The sequence below is a fragment of the Bacillus rossius genome, chromosome 8, assembly GCF_032445375.1.
Source record: "Bacillus rossius redtenbacheri isolate Brsri chromosome 8, Brsri_v3, whole genome shotgun sequence".
NCBI classification, from domain to species: domain Eukaryota; kingdom Metazoa; phylum Arthropoda; class Insecta; order Phasmatodea; family Bacillidae; genus Bacillus; species Bacillus rossius.
Genome location: NC_086336.1, coordinates 2404990 through 2428678, shown reverse-complemented (window position 1 = coordinate 2428678; position 23689 = coordinate 2404990). Strand labels below are relative to the sequence as shown.

Below are 23689 nucleotides of genomic sequence, written 5' to 3'. Positions count from 1 at the left end.
CGTTTATTTATATTATGCACTTGAAATGTGGAACAAAGTGACCCTTTAATGGGGCGAGTTTATGCCAGAATAATTTTCTTAGGCAAATTACACTGAAGTAACACTTGGCATAAACTCGCCCCTATGGAGGGGTGAGATTGTGCCATGAATTTTCTCACATTTAAGCCTTTATGGAAATAGGTATTGAATGTTCCTTGAATATCTAATAAAAGCTGAAGAATGTGCCTACCTAACACAGTATTTTACTAACGAGACAATTCAATCGTTTTGGAATTATTCTAACAAATACACAAAAAGTGGCACAATTTCACCCCATTTGACGGTACTGAATTTAGGCTGAAGGCCGCAAGGGTTGCACTCACAGCTGTTTTAGTAGAAAGCTACACGTGAGTGACCCGGGCACTCCTACGTCGCACTCTATTAGTTAGGGGCTTTTGTTTGTTTCTGATTAATTAATTATTGTGTGGGGAATTTTTAAGCCCCGGGAAGTGCGTTGCATGTGTAATTAAGATGGTCCGCTATTCTCTACCTTGGGCTGCGGTCCGCTCACTTGATCAGGTGGGCCATGGCTAGGGGTGCTTTCCGTTAGCGGAGCCGAGTACTGGCGGGTGCAGGTCGGGCTTTGGGGTGGCCTACGGCCGTACGATGTCAGGTGCTGTGTAGTATTTTTTTATAAATATATTCACAAAGGACACGACTGCGCACCGATCAAATTGTTGAAATACAAAGACCACTGATTTATAATGAGGCGATCACACACACTGAAGGATGTCGTGTCACACTGCCAGAAGTTTGTTGGCGATTATTTGCTTTTGAAATAAAATAAAAAAAGTCATAGTGTTTAACAATTGGATATCCACTTACTAGGTCAATATCGGATCACAAACTTAGATCAAATTCAGGAATATTTGGCTTATATTGGCCAAAGATGATATTCTTTAGAGGCATATTTTAGACATAATAAACATATTAAACAACAGACAGAACTTATCGGTTAAATGATACAAGAGTCTAGCGGCAGCAATGCTACCTTCCTGCAACTGGCCGCAAATGCCGATCCTTTCCGAAGTTAGCCGATCGGGAGCGCCTACCCCCTGGATGTTTTTTTTATTTTTAAGCGCGCGTTTTTTCTCTCCAGTATAAAAATGCCACATAGACTGTTTAGTGGATGGTTGGTTATATTAGGTAAGTAAAGCTACATTAAAAATACTGTAAAATCATTTTATGGTTGCTTAGCAAATAACTTTTTAATATGTAGCTATCCAGCGCTAGGAAACAGTTTACATGATTTCACAGTATCTTTAATGTAGCTATCCTAACCAAATCAACCGTCCACAAAGTTTTAAAGTATTTATAATGTAGCTAACCTAACCTAATTGACCATTAGTTATCATGGCCTTACCTGAAAATTACAATTTAATTAATAAATTTATTTTTATTTGCATTCATTATTCAAATATATTTATTACTTTTGAAATTATACGTGCTCGTATTTATTTTTACAAGTACAAAAAAATTCGCACCTGCCGGGATTTGAACCGTCAACCTTACGATTAAAAGATAGCGCCGTTGAGCGCTCAGCCACGAGGCCATATTCGACGAATGGAAGTTTCAGATGACATATGATTGTGCCGCCGGCCCCGGAACGAGCCTGAGCGGTGCGGCAGCCGGCCCCGGAACGAGCCAGTTGCCAGTTGCAGGAAGGTAGTATTGCTGTCACTAGACTCTTCTTAAATGATCAATTTGATATTATAGAATATCATTATTATTGCCACATGCCTAAACATTTCAGATGGGTCGAAATATCGAGTAAATGGGAGCAAAGACTATGTCAATTGCGAGTTATTGGTAGAATTCACAATGTTAATTACATCGCCCAACCGTAACTATAACACTTGCGATTGTTGTTGTATCATGTAAAAAATGCAACAAGTTTAGAAGAACTTCGAACTGTGAATGACTCCCACAGTATTAGAAATATAAGCAAGTCTACTTAGCGCTTGGTTTAGCCGACGATGATCAACAATGGATAGAAGGGTTACTAGAATCTGTATTATCTACAATTCATGTTGCAATGCATTACCTTTTTATAAAAGTATTAATTTACGGATCCCCCAAAACCCAAAGCGACTATGGGAAACATTTAAAGAAAATACACTTACAGCCTGGTGAAATGGACAGTCTCTAGATAATGCAATTAGTAGCGCCTACATAATTATTTGCCATACATTTAACACTGAAGATACAGAAGGCAGAAATGTCCAATACTGGGACAGAATTTTGGCTTTGACGACATTGAGGATTACGATGTTGAATAAGTTAATCAAAATACTCAACACAGAATTATCAGTAGTTTTAGGAGAACAAATGTATCAACTACTAAGAGGAAAACAGGTGGAAATCTTAAATACTGCGGGGTGTAAAAAATTACCCCGTGCGGGGGCAAACATCCCACGTCCATCTCTACCTGCACCGCGAGTTACAAGCATTATTTTTAACCCCGCTAACCTTGACTTTACCAAGGTCACTTGCGTAAACGCAGTAGAGACGCAAAACTAAATTACAAGTGTGATTGGGTGTGCAGTAGGTTATTGCAGCATCCAAAACAATTACATTATATGCAAACATTTAAATTTATTCCCGCTAAATTAGAATACAGACAAGTAAAAAAAATATGTGAAAAACGACATAAAATTTACAAATGCTATACGTGACGCCCGGCCGTAGCGATCACGTTAGCTGCGGCACAAACAACCTTGCCATCGCATGAGTCTAAGTCTGTCCATCGCCGCGCGAGGGAGGGGAGGGAGAGTCCACACGAAATCTTGGCTACCGTCCGAAAAACAACCTCTTCTTTCACCATTAATAAAATTAAAGTTTTACTTACATTGGTGCTCGCCGTGCCGTAGAAATTTACCAAACTGTAGCGCCTCGGGTACTTGGGCTGTAGACTGGGCTTAGACGACCATGTTGCACAGTCAAATGGCGCCGGTCGACGCACTTCGGGGCGTGGTGGAATTACACTCGCGACTTGCGAAAAAGATAAAAATCGTTGATGCGAACTATGTTGCCGTACATTACAGGTTATCCAAAATATAATGCAGCTGATGCGGGCCGCGGCAACGATAAATCCGCGAAGCAGTATCCATAGTTAACCGTTCATACCGAAGTGTGGGTCGCGTCCCAACCCCCGAGCACGGGGTTACCCTGGGATCTCATATTCACAACTGACCCGCCCGCAAGCTTCTCTCAACTTCGACTGCCAAGTGTCCAAAAAAGTTCGCTCGCCGCATACGTCACACTGCCGTGACGTCAGCCAACTCCCTCCGCTAATTTCCCCCTCTCTCATGGGTGGACAAGTCCATTCAGCAGGGGGTCAATGGCCGCACGGTAAACCACAGTACTTGATTAAATATTAACTAAAACTAGTAAAGACGTATATAAAAATAAATATTAAAACATTACTTCAAAAAATTACGTTAAAATTATAATTAAACATAATAAACACTAAACATAATCACATGAGACACCCGAAGTGTCTCAACACCAATCTTCAATTTGTAAATGATACAAATGGTGAAACAAAATGCTTTTTCATTGATGATCAAGGAGTTACTGGAAAGACCTTCATCTATAAAACTCTAGTCTACATGCTTACTGGAAAACAGTGTAAAGTGAAATGTATGGCTTTTACCGTTATTACTTCCATTTTGCTGCCTAATGGTTACACTTCTCATAAAACCTTCGGAATGAAAATACCACTAACACCTGACTCAGTCTCAAGTTTCAAAGCCAGAAAATTAGCAGAAAAAAAATATTTTTCATGAATGAAGTTCCAATGTTTTCAAAAAATGTACCTATTGCAAAACATTTATCTACGTTTGCGATCCATTGGAAATGTTAATCTGCCTTTCGTTTTAAAAGTTATAGTACATATATTACCGTTGGCATGTAATTAAGAATACAGTTTAGCAAATTTCTATTGATTTTCAGTCATTCCACTTTCAGAATCATACCGACAGCATCAAGAATCGGGTCCTTGTAGGGCCTTGTATGATCATATTCACAAGTATGAGTTATTCGCTTTGTTAGTTAAAAATTAAAACCCTTAACAAACTGGGTCACGAAACAGAAGAGATGTTCACCACGAGAGTGTGGATAATCACCCTCCTTGTACAGGTTCATATTTACAAATTTTTGTGAAATACTCTGTTAAAAGTTTTTAACTGTAAATTTGCATTGTAATTGTGTTATGTATTTTCTGAAAATCAAAATGAAATATCAAGTTCTTATTCTAAAAATTATAAATGTTGCTTATTTCCTCAAACTTAGGCAAGGTACTTTTGATACGGTAAAGAAATACTGGGTTCAATATATTATAATGTCTTTTCAAACGCTCTAGAACTTTATTTAGATTGCACAAATCGTATCAAACAAATATTCTTGTCTATCTTTTTAACCTTTTACTACCTTTTCTGTGGAATGTATCTAATCTTTGGATTGTCTCCAACTAGCCAATCAGATATCTGCGATTGTTTTATGCCCATATATGGAACAACGTCATGTCTTCTAAAGGGAGGGGATGTTGGGCGATTTCATTTTAAGGGGAGTTTGGTTGTTATTGTTAATAATTTATATGGTTTTCGTTGATAATTTTTGCTGTGGAGTTATTCAAATTTTTATATTTAAAAGGTTTTTAACATTTTCTGACCTGTTGATATTTTTTTATTGTGTTTAAAGTTTAAGTAGGTAGTTTTTTATTAACTATTTAATTCCTCTCTTCCCCTACTTACTGGACGAGTTCATTTTGTAGTTCGGTCCTTGCTCAAACGGCAGCATCGTTCACTTCCGTTAATATTGTAGTGTCGGTTGGAGCGAGTCGGTGGTTGTGGCGTGTGGGACTTGACTAATACTTCTTAGGTATGTAATAGTTTTTGTGTTTTTCTTTCTAGGTTGTTTTCAACGTTAGAGGTCTTTGTGTGAAACCTGCGTGAGTCGCGGAGTTTTGTTTTATGGAAATGTTAAACATTGCTTCTGCCACGTAACGATTTTCTAATTGTTATAATTTATTCTCTAATTAGGGTTTCTAGTTAGGACATTATCTAGAGTTATTGTTTTTGCGTATCATGTGCTAATTTTCGTTTAATGGGAGAACTGGTCAATTACGACAAATTGAGCACCGACGTAGTAAACGTGGATTTGACAGCTTCGTTACGTCGAAGCTTCAGAGGGACCATTGTGGTCATAATTTTATGAAGTTTAAATAGTTTTACTTCTGATTTAAGTGGCTTAAGTTTTTTGCCCGCACTAATTTGCCGGTTGTGATGTTGCCGGTAGTCTGGTGGGGCGCTTTCAACCCATACTGCCCGCAGACTTCCTTATATGGGCAAGTGCGCTGCCATTGGTTGCTGCTGCCATGTCCTTATTTGAAGACGGGTGGGGATTGACTGCCGTTTATGTCTTTATTCCGACTGTATGGTTACTTCTCAGACATTTTGCAGCACTTTTGTGTTATTTTTTATTTGTGAAGGCTAACAAATTCCACCAAAGTTGATTTTATATATGGTTACTAAAGTGCGTAGTTAAGTATAATCTACAATTACCGGCTTCGTATGTACCAGAAAGTTTGGTTGATTAAAATAAAATAAGGTACTAAATGATAAAGATGTGTGCTTTTTCTCACTTCTGGAAGCCGATTTCACTCATATGTATGTTGCCTTGATTTAAGAGTTCAGACTATTGGGGCACTACACCACACACTCGAGTGCTGTTAATTATTAAATTAGGGTCAAGTTGAAAACGGAATACCGGTCCTTAACCACAGATTTTGATTGTGGGGAAAAATGTTGGCCATTGAAAGTGAGATGTTTGGAAAAGCAATAGTCCGTCGCCTCCGTCTGTCAAATGTTGGGTTACTAATGCTTTTGACTGACTCATGAAATTATAACCCTCTAAATATTGGCCAGGGATTTTGTGTAGAATCTCATTACAAGGTATTAAGTAGGTTTAATTAAATTGTTTAGCTGCTTCCTTAATTATTTTGTTAACTTAGGCTGCATTTAAACACGTTTTAATGGCTTTTTTTTTTTAACAAAAATTAGGCGATTGTCTATTGATGTGCCACTCTAAAAAAAAAAATTCAAACCTGCGAAAATGGATTTATTCTGTTATTTTGAAGTTATTTTTAATTATCGAGGTGCATACAAAAACAGTTATGTAATTGTGCTCCTGTGTGGTGACTGCTGCTGCTGTGCTAGCCCAGGTTAATGGTTTTTCTGTGTTAAGGGGTGGTGTAAAATTATTGTAAATATTGTGATGTAAATTTGTTTATTTTTGTCACTAAAGTGTAAAGAATGACTAGGTACCCGCCCTCTGACATGATGTCGGATTACAGAAAATTTGATTGTGGCATAAAATTTTAAAGGAAACAATTTCCCCCCCCTCCTCCCCCCTTGCATGCAGACAACTGTGTAAAAAATTAGATGTAAGTGGGTCTAGGTTTTATTTACATAATGGCCACACCTGCCCTAAATTACCTTTCTGAGGGCTGGTTTTAATATTAAGGTAAACCAAAGGCTAAAATATAACTGCAAGATTGCTCTCACTTATTTCATGATCTCTTGAGATATCCCTTATTTTAAAGTTTACCATGGTTTGGTGGCTAACTGGTTAACCTGGAACTAACAAGCTTCAGGAAATAAATTGGTGAGATCAGGTGAAGTTAGTAATAGTGGGACTGATAATTTGGGAGTTCTAATGGAGTTAAAGCAGGATTCGAAGAACTAATGAAATACTGTACACAATGCTTCTTTCCATTCATTGAAGTTAGGTAAAAAATGACTTGATGTGATAATGTCGGTAGGTCTATGTTGAGTCATATAGGTATTATATTTGGCTTTAATTAATCCCTAAGGGAATAATTTATATATATATATATATATATATATATATATATATATATATATATATATGTAGTGCATTAAAAATTTCAAAAAGTGTCATTCCAGCCAATAAAACTGGTATGCGACAAATAGCCTGTAGATTAACTACTAGAACTTGTGATAGGAATATTTGTGCAAATTTATTTGTAATAAAGTAACCCTGTTCCTGGATTGAAATGTACTTAAGAGTTCAGCATAGATCAATTTTGCCTAATTAGAATTAAATGTGAAAATATAGGTTATCTTTTTTTTTTTCCTTACCCTATTTTGCAACTTAATCTATTTTTTACCATATAAGTAAAATGTGTCGTTAATCATTGAAATGAAAATGGCACGCCAATAAAACCCAAACTAGTGAAATGAAAATTGCCATGAGGCAGGGTCTACATTAATAGATTAAATACAAAGGTAGAAAATAATAGTTATTTATTTTAAATCTATTTTCTCTGTAATTTTTGTGTAGACTCATTTCAGTTTGCTGTGGATTAAATTAATTTATCATTAGACCCTGCTATGACACTACTGGCGAAGCCACTTTCACAGATATTTTTGGCCTGATTTTTAAGTATTACTTAGTTAATTTCTTCGCAAATATATATGATATTTGATTCAGAAATTAAACTGGTACTATAAAAAATCATGCCATTAAAATCCGCGCGGGCGCACTGACAGGGTGGCCACTCACCGGGAAAACCGGGATTTATCAGGGAAATCACGTTGATCGGGAAATGTCAGGGAATTTTTTTTTTTAAAACCGGGAATTTTTTGTGTCATGTATATTTCCGCAGAGCTGCCAACCATTACGGATTTTCCGTAATTATTACGGATTCAACACGGAATTATGGAACATCGCTGGTTTATTACGGAAACGAGGCTTTGTGCTGCATGGTAACGGAAAAAAAATTCAGTTTCGTGAATGTAGTTCGAATACATCACGTGATTGCGCAGATAACGGAACTAATAAATGTGCGCATGTACTGTCGAAATAAGTAGATTAATTCTTGTGTTTTGTAATATAAATTGTATGGTATTACGTCCTTTGTACGATAAAACTAGTACATATTCTCGGACTTATCGTTTGTTAGCTACTTTTATCACGATAATTTTTTTACGGTACTTTGGCTAACCTGTGTTGTTTTATTTACTTTCTTGAAAGCCAGTTTTTTCATCAATGTGTTTTTGTCGTGTCTACAGTCATGAAACCTTTTTATGTTGTTCGATAGTGTTGTGTTCTTCAGTACCGGTTGTAGAAATGAAGCGTGTGACAGAACAATGTGTATCTGGGGCAAAAAAAGAGAACGTTATTCTTCAGAACTTTTGACCAAACTATTCAAAAGAATGGCCATGCTTGTCATTTTAAAATGTTTCGGAACACCACGCGTTTTGTAATGTATGCACGTGTGACTTTTCGATTGCACATGGTGGAAGGGATGACTGTAGACGGCATATTGAATCAAAGAAACATGCAGAACATTTTAAAGCCGTGACGAGCAATAAATCTATATCGTCGTTTTTCGCTACATCTGAAGAAACGAAAGAAATAACGCAGAGTTATTGTTTACAAGTTTTCTGGTAGAACACAATTTACCGATAGCAGTAGCCGATCATTCCGGTAATTTGTATAGAGCTATGTTTCCGGACTCAAAAATTGCACAGAAATACAGCTCTGCGAGAACAAAAACATCTGCCTTAGTGGAGTATATGGCTGGTGAAACTAAAAGTGAAATTGTTGAATCTTTAGTAAGTGGACCATTTGCTTTAGCTATCGATGGGAGTACTGATTGTAATGCAGTGAAGATTTATCCATTAGTTGTTTCATTTTTAAATCAAACACAAGGTAAAATTTGCACTGTACTATTATCACTTGTTGAGAGTACAGACAACACATGGTATTTTCTCTGTGCTGGATAAGGTATTTGAACGTTTTGGAATTTCTTGGAAAAATTGTGTAGCGTTTGCATGTGACAATGCCAATACTATGATTGGCACAAACAAAGATGTGGTGGCATTTGTTAAAGAAAAACATCCCACTATTGTTGTGCAAGGCTGCTCATGTCACCTCATTTATTTAGCTGCTAAAAAAGCCAGTGCACAGCTAACAATTAGCATTGAGACATTTTTGGTTAATATTTTCTATTACTTGGAAAAAGTTCAAAATGCCAGAATCATCTGAAAGTGTATCAAGAGGTATGTGAGGCAAAGTCACACAAAATCTTGAAATATGTTAGCACACGTTGGCTCTCTCTCCTAGATTCAGTTGACAGAGTGCTGGAAAAATGGGAGGCACTAAAGCTATTATTTTTTTGTAGTGATCCTGAAAAGTCTTCAACTTCACAGTATGAAAATGTAAAATCTCTAATGCAGGATCCACTTACGAAACTTTACTGTTATTTTCTTAGCAGTTCACTTCCTGTTTTCAACCAAGTAAATTTATTTCTCCAACAGGATGCTCCTGTGATACATGTATTGCGGAGAAAACATTTTGGTTTATTGACAATTTGCTTGTTTGCTTTATCATTATCATCATTATCATTTATCATTATCATAAATGAAAACTGTAGTGTGCATTTGAAATTGCTGCAATTTGTAACAAGATATGCTAGTGTGTAATTAATTAATTTTTATTTGTTATTTGTGAAGAGCCATAAAACAAAACAGACTGCAGGTCATTGAAAGGGATGCTAAAATGTAAAGTGACATTTAAAATGTATTATGTTATTTAACGAACTTCCGTATGTATATAATGAAGAAAATACAGCAGGGTGCTAAAATGTGAGTAATCTCTTTCTATAATATTATATTATTTCATCAAAAGTATTTTTTTTTTTTGTAATTGTAAATATCAGGGAAATTTTGAATTTTTAATCAGGGAAATTTTGAATTTTTAATCAGGGAAATCGGGGAAAAATCAGGGAATATTTTTGGTGACACTGAGTGGCCACCATGACTGATGAGGCAGCGCCATATTTCAAAAAGAGCTAGAAAGAATTAAGGAAGTATGTGTATAATCAATATATCGCTAGCGGTCTTTATGACGCCAATTGTCTCTGTGGAATAGGTGTGAAAGTATTGTTAGATAAATTACTTTTGTTGCAGATGTCATTAGATTCAGAATTCACAATATCTCACCAAAAAAAAAAAAAATAACAGCCAACCTTAATTTAATTACCAACTCATCCAATATAATACCACACGCTTCAGGTTTTGGTTAGTCTACTACAACAGTGTCCGTACTCTCCTTAGACTTAAAACTCCTTAATAGGCAGATAGCTTGAAAGGATGGACAATTTAGGATACTTTAAGGTTATTTTTTCAGACTTGGTAAAAAAAAATTTGTGCATCCCCAGTAAAATTTGTAAAAACATTTTGAATTTGTTATTCATTGTTTATATCTCGCCTTTAAACTAAAATGGTTAGTTTTATTGTCTTTGAATTTAGTGATCATAGTAAAGGTTAGGGGTATAAAATTCAAATACACTTCTTGGGTGGGGTGTTAGAGATAGTAAGAATTAACAAAGTAAATTTTTTTTTTTTGTTATTTTCTTGAAGTACTTTGTGATATTACAGATGGTTCTCTACTCTTGATAGTAGGGCAATGAAATAAAGGGGTCCTTTAAAAAACTTAAATTTTTATTGTTCAAGGTGTGTATAATGTTGACTAGTTAGGCTATTCTTAAGATTTAATGGAAGTTCTTAAAAACCAGCCCCTAATTATGTGAGTGCCTGAGAATGCATCATGGATTCTCAAACAAAATTAAGAACAGGCTATATTTCTGAGTTATTAGAAGTTAAGGTAAGTGCACCGGTACTCGTCACTGCTCCAATGGTCGTCACTAGCAACTTCAAATGTAAATAATAGAGAAGTAGCTCAATATATCGCCAACTTAAATATTGACAAAAATTTGGTCGACGTTCTAGCTGAAATTACCACAATAGTTTTCGGAACAAACACTATTTTCAATCAAAAAAAGTCCGTGCATCAAAAGTTCGTAGAGCAGTGAAGATAAATAGGGGAATTCCTATACTAAAACACTAAGGACGTACGTTAATTTTTACTTCTAATTCTGTAATTTTTCATGTTTATTCGTGATGTTTTGTGCTGAATGTGTTAGTTAAATGTTCTTGAAGAGGTGAAAGTGTTTATTTAAAAAAAAAAAGTTTTCTTTGTATGATTTAGTTAGGGTGACGAAAACTGGCTCAATAAAAACCTTGTATTGCTAGTGTTCGTCATACCTGACGAGCACTGGTACATCTAATATTTTATTTAAAGTTGTGCTAAGTTACACCCTAGAGTTCTTAAATAATATTGGTTCTTTGTTGTTGATAGACAAAGTACATTATTATGATCAGATCCAGTAGGCGTCACCTATGACGACTTCCGATGCATGTGTATGACGACTTCTGGGTCGGAAATTACTTAACTTTATTGATTGCAGAAATTGTGTAGGCATTGTTGTTTACATTAATTTAGGGGTCATTCTATATATATTTTGACATTAATAAGTAAATTAAACACTGTAATGTGTCTCGTTCTTTAATTACAGGGCAAAATGCCAAAACGGAAAATACTGTTGTATGAAGAGTCAGCCATGGAAGCTGCTCTTAAAGATGTAGCGAATGGTATGAGTATAAAACGAGCAGAGGAAAAAAATAGTGTGCCAAGAAACACATTGTCCGATAAACACAAAGGCAAATCGCCCTTGGGTAGGAAGATGGGCCCTGATTCATTTTTAAAGTTTACTTCTGATACCGCATAACATGCCATGTTATGTTGCAGCAACGAATCGAGTCGTATTGCGTACGCGTACAGTATGACGTCGCGTAAATAATAATAAATAGAATATAAACAATTAACAATATTTGATAATTAAACAGTTTTTGTTAACCAAGAAACAATTAAATCTCATTAGAGCGGCTTTATTATATCTTTTAAGATAAGAACAAAAAAACGTGAAAATACGCGATAGTGAAAAACAAAAACATACTTATTTCTAATTTGTAAAAAAATACTTTGTTACGTTGTTTCTGTTCCAATCTCAAACTTTGTCTACACACATAATACCTTTAATAAACAGTAAAAAAACTTAGACGAGGAATTTCCAAATTATACTTTACTTAATAAACAAACATCGTTCTTTGTAACGTAAATTCATCGAATATGCGCACACATGCGTAAAATATACGAGAAATGCGAGTAACAAAATGCATTCGTGTGTAACGTTTCGTTACTCGTTACTAGATGGCGCACCTGTTACTCAGTACCGAATACATACGGTTTGCTACAGCTCTATATATTGTCATGTTAGTTGTGCTGTCCCTCTTTGTTCCGTGAGTGCTCTAAGTAAATTCAAAATTTAATGAGGATTATTCATTATATTACTAAACAATCTTTATGAATTGCCATTTTTATGTTTAAAATATAGTACAAAATAAAATTTGAAGCTCAAATAGTACAATACTATCATTCTGGATCCATGAATTAAAACTAATGCAGCCGAAATCGCACATGACGACTACTGGCACGAACATGTGACGAACACTGGCAAACACGAAAATTAGCATGACTACTGGCTCGAAATCACACTTTTTTCAAAATTATAAATCTACAAAAATAATTTATTTTTATCGAAGAGTGTTGGATAGCATTGTAGAGTAAAGTTTGAGGTTAAAAACAAACATGTAGGGGCAGTAATTCACCTACGAGGTTATGTACACAATTTTTTTTCTCCTAAAACTCTTCTTAGCATGACGACTACTGGTACATTTACCTTAATGCTATCAAAGTGAAAAAGGATACATGGTAAATATTTACTTGGGCGGTATTTCCGAAAAAAAATGTTAAAAATCTGAAAACACCTTAATTTAATGCTCTTCAACGTCCTTTTTTCATTAAAAGCGGCGGAGATTATAAATTCCAAATACTTTAGGAGATATCGAATTTTTAAATTTCTTCATATGTATTTGAGATGTATTTGCGAAAAAAAATGTTAAAAATCCGAAAATACCTTTATTATATGCTCTTCAACTTCCTCTTTTCATTAAAAGCGGCGGAGATTAGAAATTCCAAATACTTTAGGAGATATCGAATTTTTAAATTTCAGCACAAAACCAGCGCATTCCTGTGGCGTGCGTGCACCATTGTTTCTTGTTTACGTACGAGTATCTATTTTTTTTATCGGATAATGATGTCACCGTCACGTGATTGTTCGTGATAGGCCAGAATTCAAATGAACTAATACGTGATTATTTAGTTCAATTATTGTTTAAAACGGTGTTTAATTACCGCCTCCAACTTATGTGAGTTTTTAACGTTTCTAATTTTAAAGTCTTATTTGTTATTTTGATATGGTTGCGCAAGTAATAAGTAACAAAAAAAATTTACGTGAGTTAATGTACATCCTTTGTTACGGGTTTGTTAGGTAAGGTCAGTTACATTATAAATATTTTAAAACTAAAGAATAATTAAAATTAATTCACATTATTTTTAATATCACCTTAGTTTGAAAGTATTTATAATGTAACTGACCTGACCTTATCGACCATTTTAGTTTACTGTTCACCCTCTGTCCGGGTTTGTTTGGTCAGGTCAGTTACATTATAAATATTTTAAAACTAAACAGCCATTAAAATTAATTCACGAAATAATTTTTAATGTCGGCTTAGTTTGAAAGTATTAATAATGTAACTGACCTGACCTAATCAACCATTTTATTAATTACGTATTCACGATTAACGTATTCACGAACACACGGCAAAATAACAAAAATGGCGCTGCTCGAATGGTTCCACAGGTCTTGTATTGCAAAATTAAAAAATTCGATATCTCCTAAAGTATTTGGAATTTCTTATCTCCGCCGCTTTTAATGAAAAGAGGAAGTTGAAGAGCATATGATAAAGGTATTTTCGGATTTTTAACATTTTTTTTTGCAAATACCGCTCAACTACATATGATGAAAATTAAAAATTCGATATCTCCTAAAGTATTTGGAATTTCTTACCTCCGCCACTTTTAATGAAAAGAGGAAGTTGAAGAGCATTAAATAAAGGTATTTTCGAATTTTTAACATTTTTTTTTGGAAATACCGCCCAAGTAAATATTTACCGGATACATGTATGCAATATTTGATTATATTATATTTAAATACGTATGAGGGACAAGACGACTTGGATGTTATAAATTTATTTTGGCTTTAATATGTACTTAAGAATAAAATATATATTTTTTTTAGTATAACTTTATTATATATAAGGCATACAGGTTCTCTAACTTATTTACTGGCAAATGATTTTGCAGTAAAAAAAAATTTTTAGTAATGAGCCAACAGTTTCTGTATAATTGACATGTATACGCTTAAGATACCTGTATTTCTACACAAGACTTAAATCAAAACTGTGCCCTGCTTTAATGCATAGTATGCATGATTTCAAAAACAATTAGGTATAGTAGCCCTACCGTATAGTAGATGGAAGTCCCAAACAAGATGGTGCTGAAGTAATTAAGACCTGTAAGTTTTTTATGGTACAAGAGTGAGAGTATGGTGTTTTGAACGTAAAGAAACATATCTTTATTAGTGTGATTCTTGAGGATATTACAACATGCCATTAACAAAATGTGATACTGGATATTGTTGCCACCATTGTTACGATATCACAATGTGAAGTGTTCTCGATAATTTTTCCATTCTGAACTTTTAATATCTAGTGAATATATATTTAATTTGATGAATAAAAACAAGGTTTACAGTATTTTGTATTACGCTGACGTGACCGCGCCCTCTTGCAGTAGTTGTGACGCACTCTCGTATCGCCGGCGGGACGGGGCAGGAGGGGTGATGGGGCAAATTAGTGTCCAAATATAAATATTAAGTTGTTTTAACTGCATATATTTTAATTCTAAAGTACATATTATTGAAGCTGAAATCAATTCATAATGGCTTGAAATCATGTCACACAAAGAAATTTTAATGTAATTTTAACTGTCATATCTTGGATATAGGCTAATTATTCTTCACTTCTATAGCATTAACTTCTGTTACCTGCTATAATTATCCTTACTTAGAAGCGCATGGTTCTGTATAATTTATTTCCTCCCCCCCCCCCCCCCCCCTTGGTCATTGTGAATTTGCAGCTAAAAATTAAAAGGCGTATGCATAACCACTTGAAAATATATTCTGAAATTGTTCTGTTATGAATTAATTATTTTGTTCTTCCTATTTCTTTAGTAAAGATGTTTGGAATAAATCACACACTTTTCTTTCAATAGTAAGTTATCAGAAATACCCTGAGATTGCACAAGCAAAGCATCTGGTATTGGTTAGTATCCCTATAAAATTGTTAAAAGCAAACCCCTTTAAATAACTAATTTTGGTCACAAAATTCAAAAGCTTGAAAGGGTTACTAATTGGTTTTTTAGAAATAAATTGCTGGAACATATCAAAGACAAATTTAAAACCTTTGCATCAATAAAATATACACTATTAATCCAGAGCATTATGACATTGAATTATTTAAGCAGCTGGTCTACTTTAATTTTCATACTTGAAAAAAACTTAGAAGTTGAAGAGGACGGGGGTCTAAAAGGTTAAAAATTAATACTGATTGGCTGCCAAAATAATTCATAGAGAAACTTTCCTCTAGCTTTCCACACTCAGAGAATTTAAGGTTATGTTTTAGATACAAATGATTATACAATACTGTAATAAAAAGCAATAAAGTATAAACTAAATGGTAAAAAATTTACCAGCCTAAACCCTGACAATTTATAAATTTAAAAGTTCTTAAAATAAAAGCTCACAAATTATAACCAAACTCCTCAGTGAAATATAATGAAACCTAGAATTATTAGAACAAAAGTTATTGGAATCTTAAATTCGTTCAGCAAATAAAACTGGTATATTATACGTTTACTAATACCGTGTGATAGGCTTGTTTCACTTCATGCCAAAACTAGGGTGAGTCAAAGGGTCAGCGACTTTTTTGATTGAATTCACAGTTCATTAATCATTGAAGAGATGTTAAAAAAAAAATCCTTTACTGTAAGGATTAAATGAATCTGAAATTGACAGATTTCCAAACCATCAATGCACAAAACACTTCATGTGTGTGATATATAAACAAATACCTTATAATAAACATAATTTTCACTTTCACATCACCATAGTTTTGGTTCATGGCTGTATGGTTTACCCCGACACAATAAAATATAAGTTTGTAATGGCAAGCAGAGTTGCAAGTTGCAGTGACCTCATGCTCATGCAGTAACTTATAGTTTATAAACTATACAGTATTCACTGTAGACTTTCATTGTTCCACCAACTTTTCTGATAGTTTGCCATTAAATGTGGTGCTGTTTCAATGTAAATTGCGGGAATTTTTTTTCATATTGAGTGGGAAAGTAATGCATTAATACAATAGGGAAATATAACTGCAAGTAAAAAATATATTTATCACAGAAATTCTTAAGTCGTGGGTTGAGATTCTACTGTATTGTAACAGGATTAGTGTATTAATAAATGTAATTACAATCAATGAACTAGTGCTAAGGGCTAGAATATAAAAAAAATTTGTAGCTGGTTCATAAATAAGCAATAGTTCAAAAAAATGGGACTTCCTTTAATGTGGCTGTCAAATCATTGCATAGACTAATCTTGTTAATGTTATTTAATTTTGAATGAGTTGGTATGCAGATTTTTGTATTTTATATCAGGGGGTTACCTTGTGGGTAATATTTTTATGTTTTTTTAGCAAATTACTTAATTTATTATATTTTGCTGTAAAAATAAAAAAAAATTGTTAAATTAGATTTTACCAAGGAACAGTTGTCAGCAATACCTCTTGTGCCGGCTTTATTTAGTGCAGTTTGAAATGTAATTGGCTCATCTCGGTTCAGATATGACTTGACTTGTGTGGAAAAATTGTTGCATCTTATAATGAAAGATGGTGATTGTTTCAGATTGCTAATACCTAACCATGTGCGACGAGGAAGTTGCTGCGCTCGTGGTCGACAACGGGTCCGGGATGTGCAAGGCCGGGTTCGCCGGGGACGACGCCCCGCGCGCCGTCTTCCCCTCCATCGTGGGTCGCCCGCGGCACCAGGTGAGTCTGCCGGGTGGTCCCGGCACAGGGCCGTGTGTGCCGTGTGGCGGGCGCGCTGACGGGGGCCCGTGTTGCAGGGCGTGATGGTGGGCATGGGCCAGAAGGACAGCTACGTGGGCGACGAGGCCCAGTCCAAGAGGGGCATCCTCACCCTCAAGTACCCCATCGAGCACGGCATCGTGACCAACTGGGACGACATGGAGAAGATCTGGCACCACACGTTCTACAACGAGCTGCGCGTGGCGCCCGAGGAGCACCCCGTGCTGCTCACGGAGGCCCCGCTCAACCCCAAGGCCAACCGCGAGAAGATGACGCAGGTGAGCCACTGCCGCTGCAGAGTTCACGTTTACCAAAGCCTTATTAAGATCTTAGTAAATATTAAACAATGTACTGTGTAGTGGGTAGCGTTACATGCCTGAAAAACGTTCCAATATTGTTAAAAAAAAATTCCATACATTTGTGATATTTTTAAAATGTTTCAATAGCTTATTGAGTATTCTCAAAACATTTTCATTACAATATATTTACTGTGTCCAGGTTTAGTACGTGTGTGTATATATATGTGTGTGTGTGTATGTATGTGTATATATATATATATATAATATATAGAAACTAGCTGATAGTCCTGTGTGAATATTTGAATACCTACAAATAGTTTAATATGTGATCCTACCTTGAATACTAAACACTATGGTATAATAAATATTAGTTTGCTTATGAATATTTAATACTGTATACCTGGTGAGTTGTCATACACCAATTTTCACTGTGGAGGTTGTCATTTGTGCAATATAGTTTTTTTTATGGTTTACTGGGATTTCATAATTAAAAACATTAACAATAAGCAGTGTTTTAAACACTCGATAAGTGTTGTTTTTTCACTACTGTCTCTAAACAGTAATGGAAAGAACAATCTCGTGAACAATTCAAAACTCAGTTTTTGATCTTTCGAAATTGTAAACAAAATATTATCTGTATTTTCGTCGCTAGTACCAGTAGTGATAAAAAAATAACCATCGACAAAAACACCACAAAATGTGGGCACTCCATTGTTGCATTAAAAAAAGTGAATGCCATTGTTACAATGGTATATAAAGTTAGTCTCAATCTATCCTAAATCATGTGACATAGTAGCAGCTTACTTTACATACTTACTGTATGTATCTATGACTTAACATAGGTATGTTGCAACTAATAAAACAAAATTTGAAAATGAAATTAGCAGAAATTTTTTTTTAATATTGCCGAACTAAAATAGTTTTACCTTACTGCCATTAACAATGAAGACACATGAATAACTAATTTGAGAATATAACATCTTTAAAAACAAAATTAATGTTTTTTGTAGGGATGGGACGAATCCACATTTTGGTCGAATCCGAATCCTTGTTCGAATCCTCAGTGTTTGTCATCGAATCTCGAATCCCAGTCCCACACTAAACTTCACCACATGTTATTAAAAAAAATCACACATTTATTTTAAAAAATTACATAGACCTATGTATTAAAAAAAATCACATGTGTATTTATAAAATTATAAAATAAGTGCATAGTGTATACACCTGATATAAAATAAAGACAAATAACCTCAAAAACCACACACATAAGTTTGCATCTGTCGAATTCTCTGTTAAATTAATCCTTCCTATGTTTTCAATAAAATACGTTTGTATAACAGACACTATTTAAAAAAAGTTATGTTTTTTTCTGCAATGTTATATTATTGAAGGTTGAAAATGATAGAGTAGTTATGCTAATTGACAAAATGCAGTGTAGTTTATCTTATGTTTGTGCCATTTCCGTTACCTTTATAATATAGTTTAGGTATACAACTTTCTAGAGCTGGACGAACCTCAGTTCTCTGGTTTCGAACAGAGCCGAACCGAACCTCATACAGAAATAATTCTTTGAATTAAAATGAACCGATGACCAGCATTTTGGTCTTTAACTGAGTGGTGAGAAAGAAAGGTTCTCCAGCCATATGTAAAATTAAAATATTATATAGCTTAGCTTATATATATACCAACTTTTAATTTATGAAGAAGTTCCAGCATTTTGGTCTTTAACTGAGTGGTGAGAAAGAAAGATTCTCCAGCCATATGTAAAATTTAAACATTATATAGCTTAGCTTATATATATACCAACTTTTAATTCGTGAAGAAGTTACATCTAAATTTCAAAAAGACTATATTCCTTTTTAAGTGTACACTAACCTTCATTTAAAAAAATATTATAAAGATGACGAACATTCAGCATAAGGCCACATAACATATTTTTGTGGTAGGCATAACCTAACATTTTTAATAAGTAAAACTTTTTAATAGGACATAAAAAAAAAGACGAATGTGAATTAAGTTACCTATCTACATATTTTTGTGGTAGACATAACCTAACATTTTTAATAAGTGAAACTTTTTAATAGGACATAAAAAAAAAGGCGAATGTGAATTAAGTTACCTATCTACATTACAAAACCTGCTGACTGCAGTTGCTGTTTTCTTGGAAGAATGCTGCTCGTTAGAAGAAACTTTAGACGTTTTTTTTTGGGGGTGGTTCTGGGTCATCCGGGTCATCATTATCTTTTCTCCATTTGGAAAACTTAAACGACGTTAGCCTGCTCATCGCAAATCACCTCAAGAACAATAATATTGTAAACGTAACGTAAAAAGTGTGGTTATAGAAATTTGCGTCGGAAAAAAGAAAACGCGAGAAATAATGATGGCTGCCGCGACTACGCTAGTCAAATTAGTACCGTACTGTAAAATTTACTGGACCAGTACTTTTAATAAAAAAGATTAAATTAATATTTTCATTACCTGACTGTTATAACCAAAAGGGCCAAAGGAAATATACATCCCAGTAATTTAAAATACGTAATTTACGTAATCATTTCCTACCGCATTTGTCTTGTGTTAACTTGATCACGTTAGTTTTGCCGAAATACGAGAGTTCTCGTACATGTGCTTTAGTTTAACGTATGGGGTACGCAATTTTTGGTGATTTTACAACACTTCTCGTACACGCACTATAGTTAAAGGTATAATATACAATACCTTTGGCATTTGTACGATAGTTTATATTACGTAGTACGACAAATGCATACAAAATTCTCTAAAGTAATCAAAAAACAAAGCGCGCCCATATGAAAAAATGCTACAGCAAAACCCCTTATTTGCACTTTTCATGGGGACAAAGTAAAAAAGTGTAAAAAGCGGGAAAGTGTAAATAAAGGGAAAAGTATAAAAAGGAGTACAGTTTACCTTATTTAGAATTTTTTTCCTTTTGTTTAATAGCACATACTACAATGCAGGTACAAACACACTAACAACAAATTTTACTTTAGTATTTAATCAATTATTAATTTACCACATTTGACAAAAATAAAAAGAGAATGAAAGCCAAAATGTTTTTCTGATTACTTCCTAAAAAATAAATTTGAAATTTTCTTCTGCTTGCTTTTTTGGCTGTTCAAGGAGATTATTTGCCTCTCCAAATTATAAATACAGTTGCAACCGGCAGGGTTTATAACAAATACGGGCTACATACACATTGCTCACAGTAAAAAAATTTTTAAGAAAAGGCCGCAAATTGATGAATGTTTACCGTCAATAGCGCGCCAAACGCGGAGAAAGGTCATTGTACTCGGTCAGCTGCTGTAACGACGCGGCGGCGCATGCGCACTCTATGCTCCGCCCAGACTCATGACGCCATCAGCCGCCAACCAATAGATGCGAGCTTAGCGGAAAAAAATATAAGCTCCACCTCCCGTGTACCAATTTTATCCAGTTCTAATACCAGTTTATTGGTATACGCACCAGTTTTCTCGCTGCCGTGACATGTTCAAGTTTATGTTTATATTATCATGATGTCTTGGTACCAATAATTAATTATTTACGATCCCCAGAAATAAATGGTTAGTTTAAAAAATATGGCGTCAACTGTACAATACTTCCCAAATTATAAAAGACGTATAAAACAGTTACCAAGACACCGCTCATTTTATCTTGTGAAGTTTATGTCTCGTACCAGTATTTCGGCTAAGTTGTGACATAAATACAGTATCAGAACTTACAAGCAGCCATGTTTGTACATTCATGAGTTTACGTTTTTCCCTCGTGCATTTTAGATTGTCTCCTGCTATAATTACTCGTACTTTTACACGCCTAGGCTTAAATTATTACATGTTTAGAAATAAAAGCAACTTTTCATGTTATAAAATATGTATATTTTGCTATTTAAAATGTTCATTGCCTACTAGCTCCACTGTATTTTCTGGTTGTTTATGGTTGTTACGTGACGTAAATAGCGGGATTGATTCGATTTTTGAGACGTAATTCGCGGGAAAGTATTGTATTGGACTATATGGGAACCAAACGGGACCTGAAGAATATAGTGCAAATAACGGGAAAACGTTAATAACGGTAACGTAAATAAGGGGTTTCGCTGTATGCGAGTTATGCGAAGATTAATAATTTTTTATTTTATTTTGTCTGAGCTTGAAACTGTTGAGGCGACGATTATGCGATAAAAGTCGGAATATTACAAGTAATAGAGTTTTGTTGAGCTGTTTTGTGAATGGTCTCAAATGGGGGTTAGAAAAACGTAATTTTTTTAAACTAACGTTCGGTTTTTCGAATATATTTTAAGAGGTTTCGAACCGAACCGAACGTAAGGGTTCGGTTCGAAATTTTCAAACTTCGCCCAGCACTACAATTATCAATTACTACCTAAAACTCTTAAAAACCCACCTCGAATCCCACCTCGGATCCTACGAATCCTCGAATCCATAGGATTCGGTATATTCGACGAATCCAAGATTCGAAAATCCCATCCCTAGTTTTTTGTAAAATGGATTGTATTGGTTTTCACTAAAATTTTCTTGATCAATATGCGGAGTAGCAAGTTTTGGAAAATATTTGAATAGGAAATGTTGGTTGTTTAGGTTAAGCTAGGTTTGCATAGTTAAAAACCAATTTTTTTTGTTCCAAATTTAAATAATATCCTCACTTTCAACTAAAGTATTTCTTTGTAATTTCCCAGAAGTACTACAATACGTAATTTTTCTTTCCCTGTGTATTTGTTACACGATTTGACAAGAAAAAAAAATTATTGGGATTATAATTGGTATTCTTAAACTTTGAATTTCTGTTAGTATTACAGATGTATTTGGTTTAGGTTTGAACTAAAAATCTGATACTCGCACAGGCGTACTAATAAATTAGTTATAATTAAGTTTTTTTATGCAGCATGTAGCTATTTTGGTGCAGCTCACCCTAAGACACACACCTTTTTATGAAGAGTTGTTTATCAATACAATTAGTTTTTAAATTTATTTTTTCTACAGAAAGTATTAGTGATTTTCTGATGGTAAATAATATAGCTGGACAAGTGGGGAGGTAGTTCATAAAAAATACATTATTTGTATATTACTGTGACTTAATAGCTCTATGAAGAATTTATAGCCATGAACAAGCTCAGCTAACAATGAGAATTATTAAAATAGTAAAATGTCATAGTTAAATCAGATGCTGGGATGCAGAGTTTATCATCTTGTTTGTGTTGCAGATAATGTTTGAGACGTTCAACACCCCGGCCATGTACGTGGCCATCCAGGCAGTGCTGTCGCTGTACGCCTCTGGTAGGACCACCGGTATCGTCCTGGACTCTGGAGACGGCGTCTCTCACACGGTGCCCATCTACGAAGGCTATGCTCTGCCCCATGCCATCCTGCGATTGGACCTGGCTGGACGAGACCTCACGGACTACCTGATGAAGATCCTGACCGAGCGTGGCTACAGCTTCACGACCACGGCAGAGCGGGAAATCGTGCGCGACATCAAGGAGAAGTTGTGCTACGTGGCGTTGGACTTTGAGCAGGAGATGGCCACCGCTGCATCTTCCTCGTCCCTGGAGAAGTCCTACGAGTTGCCCGACGGCCAGGTGATCACGATCGGCAACGAGAGGTTCCGCTGCCCGGAAGCTTTGTTCCAACCTTCGTTCCTGGGCATGGAGGCCTGTGGCATCCACGAAACGACCTACAACTCCATCATGAAGTGTGACGTGGACATCAGGAAGGACCTGTATGCCAACACGGTGCTCTCTGGTGGTACCACCATGTACCCTGGCATCGCTGACCGCATGCAGAAGGAGATCACGGCCCTGGCACCTTCCACCATGAAGATCAAGATCATTGCACCTCCGGAGAGGAAGTACAGCGTCTGGATCGGTGGCTCCATCCTGGCCTCGCTGTCCACCTTTCAGCAGATGTGGATCTCCAAGCAGGAGTACGATGAGTCCGGCCCCTCCATCGTGCACAGGAAGTGCTTCTAGATGGGCACATGCTCCGTTTCATTATAGCTGCCTCAAGCAATCGCCATTCCTTTTTTCTGTTTATACACGACTGAGCATTCCACATGCATTGCAAAGCATTCCGCAGGAGAAAGTTTTCAAGTGTTGCAACATTTTTGAAATTTGTAATATAGAATGTATGAAAGGTTTTGTAATGTGATGATTTTTTTTTTATTTTAGCAAGGAGTCTGGTGTTGTAAGCCAATGCTTGTGATAAGTCACTTGGCATAGGTACTACGTATTTATTCCCTTGTGCAGATCTGAGACTGTGAAGTCATTTCTAAATAAATAAAATAAGAACCTTA

General features: G+C 35.3%; 1 protein-coding gene across 1 annotated transcript; it reads left to right on the top strand.

Annotated features, from left to right (window-relative positions):
• The first annotated feature begins 4547 nt into the window (after positions 1 to 4547).
• Positions 4548 to 23689, top strand: LOC134535472 (actin-5C). Its single transcript, XM_063374584.1, has 4 exons — positions 4548 to 4920; positions 16894 to 17036; positions 17114 to 17353; positions 22602 to 23689. Exons 2-4 carry the CDS (start codon positions 16911 to 16913, stop codon positions 23364 to 23366), a joined length of 1131 nt encoding a protein of 376 aa, XP_063230654.1. The 5' UTR covers positions 4548 to 4920; positions 16894 to 16910; the 3' UTR covers positions 23367 to 23689.